This window comes from Pleurodeles waltl, chromosome 8 (assembly GCF_031143425.1).
Source record: "Pleurodeles waltl isolate 20211129_DDA chromosome 8, aPleWal1.hap1.20221129, whole genome shotgun sequence".
NCBI lineage: Eukaryota > Metazoa > Chordata > Amphibia > Caudata > Salamandridae > Pleurodeles > Pleurodeles waltl.
In genome coordinates, this window is record NC_090447.1 from 520,331,693 (window position 1) to 520,347,383 (window position 15,691).

Here is a 15,691-nt window from a genome sequence, read left to right on the forward strand (position 1 = left end):
ATTACAGCCTGCGTGAAAAGATGCATGCACCCTTTCACTACAGGTCACTGCACCAGGTCACTGTAAGTCACCTCTGTGGCAGGCCCTCCTAGCCCAGAGGGCAGGGTGCCGGTGCCTGTGTGTGAGGGCACCCCTGCATGAGCAGAGGTGCACCTACGAACTCCAGCTCCATTTTCCTGGACTTCGTAAGTACGGCAAGCCATTTTACCTGTGTACTGGACACAGGTCACTACCTATCAGCTACATAATGGTAACTCCGAACCTGGGCATGTTTGGTATCAAACATGTCAGAATCACTCCCCAATACTGTTGCTAGTATTGGTTGTATGATTCCATGCACTATGTGGGCTCCTTAGTATACCCCCAGCATTGCTCCTACCAGTCTTGTGGTGGTTTCCGAGCAGGCTGCACTGCTGCCACCCCACAGACAAGTTTCTGTCCTCCCGCTACTTGACCAGCTCAGGCACAGGAAGGCAGAACAAGGGATTGTCTTTTTGCGAGGGAGGCAACAACCTCTCCCTTTGGAAATAGATGTTACATGGCTTGGGAGAGGTAGCCTCCGGTATGCTTTGAAGGGCACATTTGGTGCCCTCCTTGCATAAACCGGTTTGCACCAGTCCACCGAGCCCCAGTCCCTTCTCTGGCAGGCGAAACTGGACAATGGAAAGGGGAGTAACCAATCTTCTGTTATCACCACCCCAGGGGTGGTGCCCAGAGCTCCTGCAGGTGGCCACTTGGTTCTAAAATCTTGAATCCAAGGTGAGCAGAGGCCCCAGGGAGCATCTGAGTGTCCGGATCAGGCAGGTGATGTCACAGCCCCCTCCTGAAGGTGGTCACCCTGCTAGGTGACCAATCCCCCCTCCCAGGGTGTTTAGGGTCTCCCTCCAGGGTGGGTCTTCAGGTTCAACGTGCAAGATTTCAGCAGGACTCCTCGGCATCGTTTACTTCATCTTCTGGCCACCCATGCTGCAACTGGACCCTCCAGGAAATGACCATGCGCAACTCCAGTGACGTCTTCACTCTTCAACATTGTTTCCCCGGCTCCTTCCAGCAATTGCAACATTTCCCTGGCTGTGCATCCTCTGAGGGTGACGAGTCTTCAGCCTGCACAAGAAGCAATGTGGAATCGCCCTTGGAGTGAAGAAGTCACTCCCCTGCATCCGCAGGCACCAACTGCAACGACGACTGGCTGCGTGGAGCCTTTCTCCTCCAGAACTACGTGGCTCCTGCATCACGGGTGGTGGTCTGGAGTGGTCCTCTTGGTCCTCTCTACCAGCTGTCCAACTTGAGAGACTGTAAGCCCTTGCCTCACCTTGCAGGACATTACCCTTGTACACTGTGACTCTTGCAGCTGCCAAAGCTTGTTGGCTCTTCTTCCAAGCGATCTTCAGGCTCCGTGTAGCCCAAGCCTCCGGCACCATTACCCGCAAAGCACAATCCCGTGCTTGCCGCTTCAGCGACGTGGGACTCCTCTTCAGGTGTGGTGAGTGGGCCTCACTGTGACGCCTGTGAATTGCCTGTAGAGGCTGCATCCTCTTCTTCCGACTCTCCTCACTCCTGAGGTTCACCTGGTTCTCCTCTCCACAAAAGGACACTGCAACTTGAACTGGACTTGGTCCCCTTCTTTTGCAGGTCCTCTTCTGTCAGGATACACCATTGGTTTCTTCCAACCTTGTCTGGGTCTTGCACAGTCCTTTTCCAAAGTTCTCCTGTGGGTTTGAGGAAAAACAAGGTACTTAACTCTCCTCTCCTGGTTGCTGGGGGTCACCCTGGTACTTACCTTTTGGGGTTCCTAGTTTCTTCAGCTCCCCTCTATTGATTCATCTTCCTTGGGTGGGGGCTGTCTTTGCATTTCACTTACTTATATGGTGTGGTCTCCCCCAAGGGCCTTCACTATTTTCTATAATTTGCTATTATTTTCTATGATAATCGCTGACTTCTAATGTGTATATAATAGTGGGGTTACTCACCTCCTAATGGATTATTGCCTATACAGTATTTTAGTATGTGTGTTACTATAATAAAGTACCTTTAGTTTTGTAACACTGTGTGGTTCTTTCATGTGTGTAAGTGCTGTGTGACTGTAGTGGTATTTGCATAAGCCTTGCATGTCTCCTAGATAAGTCTTGGCTGCTCATCCACCCTGGCTTCCTAGACACTGTCTACACCTCACTAATAGAGGATACCTGACCTGGTATAAGGTGATAACATCATAGGTGCTCACCACACACCAGGCCAGCATCCTACAGAGGCTATCTGCTTCATGGCAAGTGCCATCATTACCAATTCAAAGTACTTTTCTTCGGTGTCACCATTGCCTCAAGGGCCTTCACCAAGTATCTGTCAGTGGTAGCCACCCACTTCAGGAGGGGTGGAACCCATGACTTCCCCTTCCTTAATGAGTGGCTAATCAAGAGTTCAAGTTGCAACAGTGCCTAGAGCATTCCAAAGCAACAATCTCCCTGATCCACAGCCTTTGGGTTACCATAAACGTAACCAAATACCACCTACAATCTCTCCAAATCCAGCCCATCCTAGCGGTGGTATTTAACTTGATACTAGCAAGGTCAACCCAAGTCTACAAAGAGTCAGTCTTCCAGCAGCTTGTACCTCTTTTCCACCCACTTCATCACCTCACAGTCAGAACAGTAATACACCTGCTGGGCACGATGGCATTGTACTTCGCTAATGTTTCCTATGCCTGGCTGCACATGCATCCCTTGCAACAATGTCTAGCAGCCCAATGGTCATAAGTGCAGGGTGAAATGGAAGACCTAGTGTTGGTAAAAATGATCATGTATCGCTTTCTGCAATGGTGGAACAGCAACAACATGTTGCGGTGCTGGCCTTTTCAAGACCTCTTTCCGTAAGCCACAGTTTAAATGGATGCTTTCCAAACGGGGTGGAGGGGAGAGTAGGGGATGCTCATCTCAATCAGATCACAATGCAGGCTTTGTGGCGCTCTCCATCAGCAGGGCCAGTACATCAACTGCCTCAAGCTTCTGGTTATCTGCCTAGCTGTCAAAGCCTTCCTTGCACTCGTCTCGGGCAAAGTAATCCTAGACAGGATGGACAAAGTCACTGACAAGTAGTACCTATTAAAGCAGAGGGGACACTCACTCTCCCTTTGTCTACTGTCAAAAACTGTCTGGCATTGTGTACTCTGCCAATACATCTACCTGATGGTGGGATACTACCCAGGGGTGGACACAGACCTGGCCTACCTGCTACGACGCATCAACAAGTCATGGGACCTCCACCTGCAGGTTCTGCATCAGTACTTCAGCACTGTGGCACTCCAGATGTTGATTTCCTCTCCACCCCAGAGACCGCAGAACGTCCAAACTTAGGCGGTCATTATGGACATGGCGTTAACAACCGCTGTGTTCATGCTGGCGGTCAAAACACTGACCGCCAGCGTCCCCGGATCCCCGCCGGCCGCATGAAGAACCTAAAGGCCTGGCCGGGACATTGACGGTGGCTCCACATGGAACCACCGCCAATGCCTCTGTGCGATGGGTGCAGCTGCACCCGTCGCGCAGATCACTGCCCAAAATTCGGGCAGTGATCTGCACGATGGGGCACTGCACCGGGGACCCTGCACTGCCCATGCCAAGTGCATGGGCAGTGCAGGGGCCCCCAGGGGTGCCCCGGTGCACTCCTTTCGCCAGCCTTTCCCTGGTGGGGAAACCCGCCAGGGAAAGGCTGGAGGCTCAGGAAACATTATCCGAGGGGTAGCACCGCTGCCCTGTCAGATAATGTTTACGCCCACCGTCAGGCTGCCTGACGGAGGAAGCCTGGCAGTGAGTCGGCAGCCCTCACTGGGTGCATTATGTAGCGGTTTGGCTCGCCATGCCGGCTGGCGGTTTCACCTGCCAACGCCAGCATGCAGGGCCAAACCGCCATGTTCATAATGACTGCCTCAGTGTCCAGGTGCCCACATCCACAGCTTTAGGGGTGAACTGGTCAAAGCTCTTGGCGTATGCTTTTCCGACTCTCCTGTTCATTTGCGTCTTGGTCCTGTAAATGAGCTAGATATCCTAGACCATGATCCCCGTAGCCTCCTCCTGGGCCAGGCAGCCCTGTTACTCTTCTCTACTCGTGATGTGGGTCAACACCTCAATCTAGCGATCTGCCACCTGAGATCCTGGGTCTCCTGCAAGGATGCATGGATGTACTGTGGCAGTCCTGTTACCTACCACAGGTGCCTGCTATGCAGGGAAATAGAAAATATTTGCCCACTACTAAAGCTAGACCCTGTAAAACCTGCAGTCCAGGATCTTGTTTGCTGCCTGTTCCATTTCGAAATTCAGACCTAGCCTTCGCCTCAGTATGGCTCCATCTGACAGCCAAAGCATCCGGCATGCAAAATAGGGAATACTCCACTCTATTCCCCATGCCTGTTGTAAAAGAATTCATGAAAGATCTAAAGAGTGTCATTCCTTCCAGGATTTCACTGACACCTGTGTGGAACCAAAACACATACTCATCAGACTCATGGATTTCCCCCATGTGAACCCTTACTCACCTGTCCTCTTCAGTATCTCGCCTGGTAGGTGGCCTTTTAAGTTGCAGTAACTTCTCTGTGTTGCATTAGTGAGCTGCAGTAACCCTTTATTCAGGTACACAAGGACAGGGCAGTACAGAGGACTAATTATATGCTCAAGTTTTACGTAGACAGAAGAAAGTATTTCCATAAAGCACGACAACTGTTTGTAACCTTTTAAGATAGGCATTTCCAGGTGGATAGTAAGTTCATCCAGATGTGCTTTCTTAAAGGCAAGAGGACTCTCCCTCTCACACCTAGGGTGTATTCTACCCAAAAGAAGGCTACAGCTGTGGCCTTTCTGGGTTTACTATTCACTAGTGTGTGGGTATTCTAGACAGGCAACAGACTATAGTTAGATATCTTAAGGACCTTATTTCAGTTATCTGCACCATTGACACACTAGCCACTGCTTATTTAAGGGTACTGCTTTACAGTCTATGCAGAGCATGTGTATCTACAACAACACATGCCAGGAATGGAAAATGTTTTCCTGTAAGCATCTGTTTGTTGCGTTTAGTGCTATAGATTCACATGTGCCCTCAATCCTCCAGGGACGCGTGAGGCTCTGTTCACAGATCTCTTCTCTCTCTAAATGACATACTCTTTTGTGCTGTACATATGTGCATCATATTGTCGCCATTCCAGTCTCAATCGCTGTACTAAAAGCAATCTACCATGGAATCAATGCCCTTGAGCATTACCAAATAAGCGATGAGTCACCATTTACTTCTTGACGTAAAACACCTCGTAGAAAAAAAACAACTTGCAAACATACGATTCCCACACTAGATGACTGGAGTTTGCAGAGTATGTGTATAGCACTGCACGTTGTAGGTTCTTCCAGGGAGGGGAAGCAACATTTTCCTTCTGTGCACCATGTCTGTAAACTGTTGGTTCAGTCAGTACAACCACCATATATCACCTTGTTTTCAGACAGATTGGTGCTTCAGACTTGGGCATCCATTCTATGAAAGGGTTTGTTGACCTATGTTGGACAGTCTATCACCAACCTTGATTGTTTCTTTCCACTACATCCCTTTAAGAAGGAAAGGCTTAATCAATTGGACCCCAAGAGAGCCCTTGCTTGAACAGCCAACGAACAAAGGTGCACCGAGTGTATAAGCCGCCTTTTGTGGTATTCTCTGGTGCACAGACTGGAATTGTTCTCTGCATAAAAATGTTGTGCGTCTTAGACAAGAAGGAGCTTCTTGATGGCCTTTCGGCTTTTTCTGGTAGAGCTAAGGCAGCCACCAAGGCCTTAGGTAGGGATGTTCCATTGCTGGACATCTGCCAAGTGTGGCTACATGGATGTCCGTCCACCCCTTCACCAAGCATTACTGCTTTGATTCGCAGTCCACAAGACTCATGCAAGACTTCCTGGTGTGATGTTCATTCCTTAGATCTGCCATCGCTTTAACTACTCATAAGATGAGGAACCTGTGGTTAGAAATATCCATCAGAAGGACTAGTTACTTAGCTTCTGTAATGCTCTTGCTGGTATATACTATAAATACAGATTCCTCTTTGCAGTCGCCATTCTATGGAGTGGACTTTTACGATTCTCAAAAGGTACAAAGTTAGGGTTGTCAGTCTATTGGCAATCTTTCACTGTTAATTTACGTCTGAGAAAGAAGCGCTTCAAAAGAAAACTGATGTCAATGTGCAGTGATGGTACCTGCATTTGGCTCTTTGCTGACTCTTCTGGAGGCAGGATGGGGCTGCCACAGAATCTGATGGTACCACCGGTTGGCCCACTAGAGCAGTTGCTGGAAAGGTCGGGACCCAGTCCGGCATCTGGGAGAAATTCAAAAGTTGAGGAAACCTCAGTTAGAGAATCCACTGAAAGATCGTGTTGAAGCTAAGAAAGTTGTTTTTTATGCTATAGCATTAATAAATTCCACTAGAGCTGTTCTGCACATCGTAAACTTCAGAACTTGCCTCTACAGTCCACTGTATTGCACATTTTGATTAACAGTATGATCCAACAGAAGCACCAGATGGTATGTATAAGAATATAAGAATGAGCATCTAGTCAGTAGAGAGCGATGATATCATAATAAATACTGGCATTTGGTACTAAATGTGACACTTCACATGTAAAATATTTTGTTTTGCTTGTCACTTGCCTTAAAAAATATCCTTGTTAAGTAGAATATTTAAACCTTTTTGTTAAAGTATTTTCTATGTCTATGCAAGAACCCATCCACAGTGTAGTGTGCAAGATGTTGGATAAGAAGATAGTGTCATTTCAGTGCACAGGATGCTGATCTGAATGGTTTTCACGTAGGATATGTTGTACTGCGACAGTAATGCCATTGTCAGCACAAGCGTTATGTAATAATCTGTTGGGTCATGCATCCACCACCCTTCGAAGTAACCCTTGTGTCACTAAAATACACTTTGGTAAGTCCCGCATTTGAAGCTTTACAGTTCCTATGTGTATGGAGCAGCTTGTATGCCTATGGCTTGGGTTCATGTCCATGGTGGATTGGTGTGACATGTATATATTGTAATCCCACATGTACGTATGCAGGATCCTTGAATGACCTTTTCCAACTTACATGGGCATATGAATAACTAGACAGTTACGCCTGATGATACACATACAAAGAGGTCAATCTTGAAAGGCTCCTTACACCTCCTGTTGCTACATTCTGCAGTGGCTAAAGTTGTCTCTGCTTGAGGAGTTATGACTCAAGGTGGACTTCTGGCTGTATATGGGTGATGAGTTTTTTTCTTTCACTACATGGGAGGCTCTGCGGTGAGAGGAACCGAGAAACATGGTAGGCATGACCCAGTAGCCTGTGGAGACCCTAGGGTAGTCTTGTTTTGCAGTTTTTCCACTGACAGAAGCAAAAGGCCACCCTTGTGATATGGCTTGGACTTTGGCAGTGCTGCAGATTTGCTTCTCCACTAACCTATGTCTAGCCTCTACAGTGTTGTCTTGTGGCCCAAGCTCTACTCCGTTGCTTTACCACTTCACATAACTAATTATAGGAGGATTTCAACATCCAGTCCACTGCTTCACTTCAGACCCCTTTAGGCCTTTGAACAGAGGCCCTTTTTGGTATCCTCGGTGTAGATGGGCTTTGCTTTTCAAGCATTCGTTTGCTGCTTCAGGAGATGGCAGGTAACCAGTGGCGTCACTGAGTTAACAATATTGGCCAATCAAATATGGGGTTGCTCCTGGCAACACAAGAGCTCTGTTCCAAGTTGATGGTTTTCTGTTTGCTTGAAAAGGATCAGTACATCGGAGATGATGCCATACAATTGGCAAAGATGTTGAGACAGGTATTCTTTTATTTTCTAGAGATGTTTCTTATGGTACTACTGTGCATGTCCTTTAGTAGCTATCAACACTACGTCATATTTAAATCACTTCTTTTTAAATTAAGAATATATTAATTGCTGTTAATGCATATTTTTAACATCTGAACCACAGCAACATTGGGTAATCAGAACAAGCTCATTTACTGTTATACCAGTTCATATTTGACATTGATTTAGCTGTACTCAGTTAGAATAATCAACCCCCTAACTCCTTTATTTCCTTTTTTAGTGTGTGTCTATGTGAACAAGCATGGGAACCCTGGGCCTCACTTGGAAAAGAAGAAAGTACTGCAGCTCCCAGATCATTTTGGACCCGGTCCTGTTAATGTTGTTCTTCAGCAAGCTGTGCAAGCATGTGTAGATTGTGCTCACCATTCAAAAACTGTGTTTGGATTTCTTAAGGCAGGACATCATGGTGGAGAAAAGATTACTGGTATGAATGTTCATGATAAATATTCATGCTTGTCTTTGACTTATGATAATGACTCATTCAAAATCTGAAAATATACCCCACCATAGGGCCTTCTTGTTCTTTGATACCCACAGACAATTGAAATAGCTCACCCCTTCAGCAAAACACGTTATTTGATATTATTTCATTTTAGCTTATTTTGATTTAAAACCTAAGGCACCTAATAGAGACAGAGCTAAAAAAACATTGCTCTACAACATATGATAAAGTTGATGAATAAGGTATAATTCATACATAATTCATGCATACAAATGCACAGGCATATTAGAAGAAGTTATCCTAAACCTATGCATCAGTTTACCGTCCCAGCTTAGTTGCTTTACAGTTGATATTTTGCCAGAACTGCTTCCACCTTTGAGAGACCTGTAGAACCCAGTTACAGCTAAATTATTTGGAAAGAAAGAAAGAACAATCCACAAAGAAAAGATCACATCTGATAGAGACATCTAGCCACAGATACCTTACTGTAGAGCCCTTCCCCAAGCACGAGACTGGATCCAGAAATGTGTTCCTCTGCGCGTCGCTTGACTCCATATCGACGCCGTCCTCCCAATGTGACATTGATAGATTCCATATAACCCCCTTGCTGGTGTGCCAACGTCAGTTCCTTCTTTTCTGCTCTTGCAACTTGGATGCTGAATGGTTAGGGGGCCATTTTTCAGCCCATCATGATATTTTGTCAAGGAAACTGTTTTTTCACTATGTCTTCAGAGTTTAAGCCCTACGGATCTTGTGGCAGACAGATGTCGGTCATGCTTCCTCATGTCATCTGTATGTGGTGCCTTGGAGAACATCATGACTCCAAGGATTGTGGTTCCTGTTAACATCTTCTGCCGAAGGCTTTGAGAGAGCATTGCACTAAAGTTCGGGCAGGGCGACTTTCAGAGTCTCCACGCTGTCGTTGAAGCCCAGAGACCGATCAAGGAGCTGTTCGCACAAGAGGCTATTACCGTCTATGTCAAAGGAGGCTGTGAAGCAGAAGCAGTTAAAACCACCATGTAAGTTGGTCTCCTAACCTTCTGTTGTGGAGCATTCAGAGGAACCCACCCCACACCTTCCTAGATTTCATGGAGCCGAGGCGACTTTAGCCCAAATGTGGGAGTATTATAATGTCCTGCACGAAGTCTTTGGGCCTCACCCCCTCTCTGGTGCCCTATCTAGCCTCAAGGAGGTGAAAGTTGACATGACTGTATCCACACAGGTCGCTTCGCCCTCAGTGACAAATGGGCTCTCTAAATCCGTTGGCAGGTTTGTGCTGGTGCACAGCCCCTCAGGGTTCCCACCTTCGGAGTCTGAGTCGAGTCAGCCAACGACATTGGTGGCGCCAATCAACACCGAGCCCGTTACTCTTTATGATGTTGTTACAACGCCGCAACACCGATGGAGCTGTCTGCTTTGGATAACTCTCAATCTGTCCATTTACAGTCTGTCATTGTTTTCAGTCAGGACATTATTTATGCAGTCAGAAATGGCCAGCAGAAATTATTGCTCCCATATGCTGTAAAAACACTGACAGGCAATGTTGAAATCAGTCGCGCTCTAAACAGACTTTGTCATAGAATTTCATACTCGCAAGTGGAAGAAAACGATACCGCCGTGTTTCTTCAGAAACTTGCTGCTACCACAAATGAGCAAATTGTTCTTCCAGCCGGCATTCAGCCTCATGTCTTCACTAATGTAGCATGGAATAACATTATAAGCTGGAAGAGACTCTTTCTTGTAAGGGGACAACTCATCAAGTAAGTGATATAGCTGTGTAGGCCAAGTTGTTTGGACTACAACCTTTAAAGCTCCCTTCCCAAGCACTGAGACACAAAAGCAAAGAACATTGACTCCCACAAATAATAAAGAATCGTTAATGTATGTTTCCGGTGGCCAAGTTGGGCCAAAGCCATTGATGACAAATGCCAAAGTCATGCCAGAAAATGTTGCGCGATTGAAGCTTGTACAAAATAAGAAAATAATCTAAGTTGTTGCAAGACAAGAAGTGAGCCTTGCACAGATAATACCAAGTTGGACACGATTTAACATAAGTACTAGAGACCTAGTTAGTGTGTCACATGATTCCATTGCTTACTTGCCCACCATTAATGCCCCTGCAACTGAGTTGACAACTGTTTCTGAATTTATGAAACTGAGCTGATAAGTCAATCACTGCATTTGGCGAAAATTGTTGTGGTCATGGATCAAGCTCTCTACGCAAAAGCAAACCGAGATTGTGTTGAAGCATAAAGCAGCATGCAATAGAATAATTCTTTGAATTGGCATCTTTCACACCATGTGAAATGTCATGTCCATTCTTGGAAAATGCTTTCAAGACGCTGGCCTTCACAACCTTTGCATTGAAGCAGACATGATAGCAGAAGGATCAATATCATCGGTACTAGATAGGTTGTTTGTACAGTTGTGCAATTCGAGTACACAAGTGTATGCATGAAGATATTTTAAGACCTGCTTGGTTGGAATTTATCCCCTGGGTGGCAAAGGATTATGAAGAGAAAATTCAGGTAGTCTACTCCTTCATTGAGGATGTTAATGACTTTGCGAATGACCGAAGTCAACAGAGATTAGACAACCTCTTGCAGAATGCTGCCTTTGCCGAAGTAAAACCGCTTTGAGATTTATTCCTGAAACATCTTCGTCATAACAATGGAGATCTCTGTGCATTTTGGATGTTGTACGTGGATATTGTTGAAAATGTATTGCTGGCTCTGCTGCATCCTGCTCGAGAAGGAAATTGGCATTTACATCTTACTGCCATACGGTCTATGATCCCATGGTGTTTTGCGTATGACAGGATGTACTACAATAGATATTTGCCTGTATAATATGCAGAAATGACATTATTTGCAGTGAAACATGCAGAGATACACCACAACGTCATCAACATATGTTTTTCAGAACAACTGTCAGATGTTAATCTGTTTGGACGAATTCCGGTCAATCAAGCGAGTCAACAAAGACACACAGACTCTGGGTGGTACATTGTTTATCCTCATGACAGGTGCTTTGAAAAGATGATATATGACGACTGAACACAGAAGCGCCTTTTTGGTTCAGATAAGGGAAATGGTTTGTAACAACAGATCAGGGCTGACGCAGACCCACATAAGTCACAAATTGAAAAATACAAAGATGCTGTTACGAGAGCTGTTAGACTGGTTCAAAGCTGGATAAATCCATTTGTTGGGCCACATGATCTCATTAGTCTCTCCACTGCAAAAAAGGCATCTCAAGACATAGTATCTGACATAATGAAGGCTCATGAAATAGGTGAACAGTGCTATACAAACGTCAAACTTGAGAATAGTCCAACTATTAGGAAGTTTCATGACCCAATGAAAATGAGCAAACTAAAAACCTTCACTAACATGGCCAAGAAGAAGGCAGTGAACAGCAGTGCAGGACAATCATCATGAAAGCAGACAAAGCACTATCTGATCGAATCGTTGTGATTGCACAAATTGGAACCTTCAAATAGCAGATGTACTCTTTCATTCCTTACGACCTTTACTATTGGCTTTAGCAACTCTAGAAGATCTGTTGTGAAAGACAACCAACATATTTCCAGGAAAACGTTACCCCTGCTGAGGAAATACTGGGAAATTCAGCCATGCTGATTGATGGTATGGTTCTTCAGAGAGTAAATGGAGAGGAATCAAACTTTGGTGAAGTGGCTATATCTGTCTTGTCCATGGCTTTGCGGGAAGGAAATAGGAGTCCAGAATCGATGTTGTGTTTGATACGTACAATAAGATGTCTTTTAAGAACAGCGAAAAGACAGTGAGAGGGGAAGAACTCTTGCACAGTTACAGAGCAACTCACTTTCCCAGATTGTCAGACAGTGGAGAAAATTCCTAAGCCACGTAAGGAATAAAACAACTTTCATTGTATTTCTTGTTAACGAATGGAGGAAACCAGAGTACTTTGTAAAACGTGAGACTGAAACACTGTGAACTGTGAAGATAAATGCTACAAAATCACATCTGAAGGGAGCCACAAAGTGCTCTCAGCAGTACACACAAAGAAGCAGATGGTAGTTTGTTGCTGCATGCTGCACACGCTGCTAATGAGCATTGTGAGGCAGTAATGGTAAGCTCAGATGACCCTGATGTGTTTATTATCTGTTTGGGATTCCATGACAGAATCATGACTAAATTGTTTCTGAAATATGGTACTAAAATATGACTGCAAGTCCTTGACATTGGAAAAATAGCTTCAGCTCTTGGTGAAAATGTTTGTCAAGGTATGATAGGTCTCCATATGTTTACCGGTTGTGTCACAGTAAGAGCATTTGCGGGACAAGGAAAAGTAAGTGCATTCGAAATCCTGTCTGCCAACAGAAGTACACAGGAAACATTTTCGCAGCTCAGAGATGAATGTGATTTCTCTGAAGTACTAATAGACAAATTGGAGCAGTTCTCGCGCTTGCCGTATGCACCAAAATCTTTGGTTCATCACCTATTCTGTGCAAAGAAGGGTGAGATGGTCATCAACTTCCACCTTGCAAGGATTGTCTGAAGAAACATGCCGAATGAAAGCACTGAACAACACTGAAGTTATATGTTTTCTACATAAGGACCTCAACCATGTGGATCTTAGAATGAACAATGGGTATAGAGCGTACAGCTCCTTTATATTTCTCCTGAAGTGCCACCACGAGATCATCAACAAAAAGACTACAGCAGTTGGGTGTGTTACCTTTGACTACAGAAGGACCACAGCTCTTTGAGCTGTTTTCATCCCTACAGCCTGAAGACAAGGGATCAGCAGAGGGGAACACACTGCACCATGGAAACATGCCTCACTCAAAGATCTAGGGCTTTTGAGCAACAAGGAAAATCCTGAAGAAAGTGAATTGATGCAAGGGAAGGATCTGGGAGGAAGTTGAGCGGGAGAATACACAAAAGAGGACGTCGAAGGAGAGCGACTCACAAAAGCACCAGATTACACCTCAGGGGGTACAGTGGGGCTGAGCTGAAATATTCAGACTCAATGCCCTTGAAGTCTACCCCTGCGCCAAGAACTCCAGCAATTGAGGGAAAGCACAAATATAAAGAACCTCACATGTCCAAGGCGAGAAAGACAGCATTGGCTGTCCAACTCTCTGAACAGCCTTGACTCTGAAAGGCAGTCTAGGTGCAGCCTCATGAGAAAGAGGCTTTGACTCCAAAAATACTTTGTTGCCCGATACCGATCAAAATTTCTTCAACTTAGAAGAAAGGAAAAGCTGCATTGAGCCCAAATTGAAGGTCCTCGTTAAGACGAAGGAGCAGTTTGATGGCTCCTTTAAAACCTTTTGTATTTCTCTGAAACCTCATAGTGAGAAAGCCTGATAGGATGAGCACCCAGAGTTGCCACCTCAGCCGCACCAGAGTACCAAGTACAGGAAATCTTTGACTATGAAGTTGAAATGAAAGAGGGATCAGTTTGAGCAGGAGCCATTCAACGGACTGGAAACAACAGAGGAGGGGGTGGCAGGATCTGGTAACTTAGTCCAGTTAGGAAGGGATTGACACTTACCCCTTCATATTCTCCTCCAGCATCTCTCCTCCACCCCCACCCTAGGGCAATGAATATATATAGAGGGAATCAGGTGGAGTAGTGTTCCTTTTTTTTTTTTTTTTTTTTTTTAAGAACCTGTTTACCTCACAAAGAAAAGAGCCAATTCTTCCCAATGCTGCCTGGTGTCTTAGATCAGGGACGAGTGGTTTTCAGGGAGACAGCTACAGCCAATGTAGTAACGCAAGGGGTGGAGAAGAAATATTGGTACTCTTATCCAGATCTCACCTACATCAATGGCAATGTGACAGCTGACACAATTACAGTCTCCACAGCACACAAGAATCATTGCATTGACCAGGGGCCTCCACCTAATGGAGATTAAATGACTGGAAATGGTGGGACATTTGATGTGAAGGGCAAAGACCACTCAGTGGAGCATCACCAACTCAATCATGCTGTTTAGTGGGGAGGTAGTTGCATAATGGATGCAGGACCTCCCAGAGAGGTACAAAAAGAGGGCAGAGGTGTTAATGACTGAGTCCACATTAGGTGCAAGTAGATATAACCAGCAGGCAGCTAGGCTCGGGCACCTCCATAAGGCATGCCCGGTTGAGAGTGTCAGACGTCAAGCAGGAGGTACAAGCAGCAGTGGTAAACATGCCCTTCATATGTGAGAGCCTCTTCAGAAATTCAGTGCACAAATCACTGCACAGTATGAAGAACAATGAGACTGCAAAGGTCATGGGTGCCTTGCAATTCAGACTCTTATCCTGAGAAGGAGCCATGCCGAGGAAGAGAGTATCTCCAGGGGAAAGGTAGCTGCCCAAAATCCTTCATTCCACTTTCACACCATAAATCAGCACAAATAGTGCCCCAGGACAGTGACAATACCTTACTACACCAACAGAGCCCTTTCGAGCGAGGCCAGAGGGAGAGGAACTGCCCCGATGAGGGACTGTAACAGTGAACAAATTACTTGCTAGTGGAGTTGCCAACCCCCTCCCCCCCCAAACCCGCCAGCCCAGTTGACAGGAAAGGGTTTTCCCTGAACATTAAGAAATCAGCCCTTATTCCAGAGAGGGAAAAGGTGTTTCTGAGAGGAAAGTAAGACTAAATTCCAGAGAAGCGAAAGGCTTCCCACTGGCGAAGAGAATCGAGGCATTGACAGTGCATACTTTCCTTTACCAGACTGATCACCCCCTGACAGTGAGAACAGTGGGAAAACTAATGGGCATGATAATTTCTTAAATACCCATAGTAGCCCATGCCAGATTTCACATGCGTCCACTCCAGAAGTGGCTGCAGCAGAAATGGTAATAGGCGGTCAGGTGTTGAAATGATCTAGTGGTTGCCAAAGCGAGAACTCAAAAAGATAACTTGATTGAGCACAAACAGCATCACAGTGGGCAGACCTTTCAAACAGTCATCTCCCTCTTTAGCCATCACAACGCACACATCCCACATGGGGTGGGGAGCCCACATGGGAAAACTGAACATCAGGGGCTGTGGGGTCTGGAGGAGGTTTGAAGCACTGAAAGTTTTTAGAACTGAAGGCAATCAACTTAGCCTTGAACGTCATTCAGGCACAGGTATGGGGAAAAACAGTTCAAATCCAGACAAACAACACAACAATCATGTTTGGTCTCAATAAACAGTGAGTGACAAGGTTGCACTTGCTGTCCAAACTAGTACAGGACATATGGAGGTAGTTTTTTCAGAGAAACATAATACACCTACTTGGGGTGCAAAATACAGAAGCGGATCGGCTAAGCAAACAGGCAAACACCTTGCATGACTGTGAACTAAAACAAGTAGCTGAGACAATCTTTAGGGAA

At 45.6% G+C, this 15,691-nt stretch overlaps 1 protein-coding gene across 5 annotated transcripts in view; it reads left to right on the top strand.

Annotated features, from left to right (window-relative positions):
* The window catches only part of SCML2 (Scm polycomb group protein like 2), a 685,095-nt gene that overhangs the window by 431,644 nt on the left and 237,760 nt on the right, over positions 1–15,691 (top strand). For all 5 annotated transcript variants that reach the window (XM_069204521.1, XM_069204522.1, XM_069204519.1 and 2 more), the window contains one exon: positions 8,109–8,312. In XM_069204521.1, the coding sequence (XP_069060622.1) occupies positions 8,109–8,312 (204 nt within the window). The remainder of the gene's footprint in view (positions 1–8,108; positions 8,313–15,691) is intronic.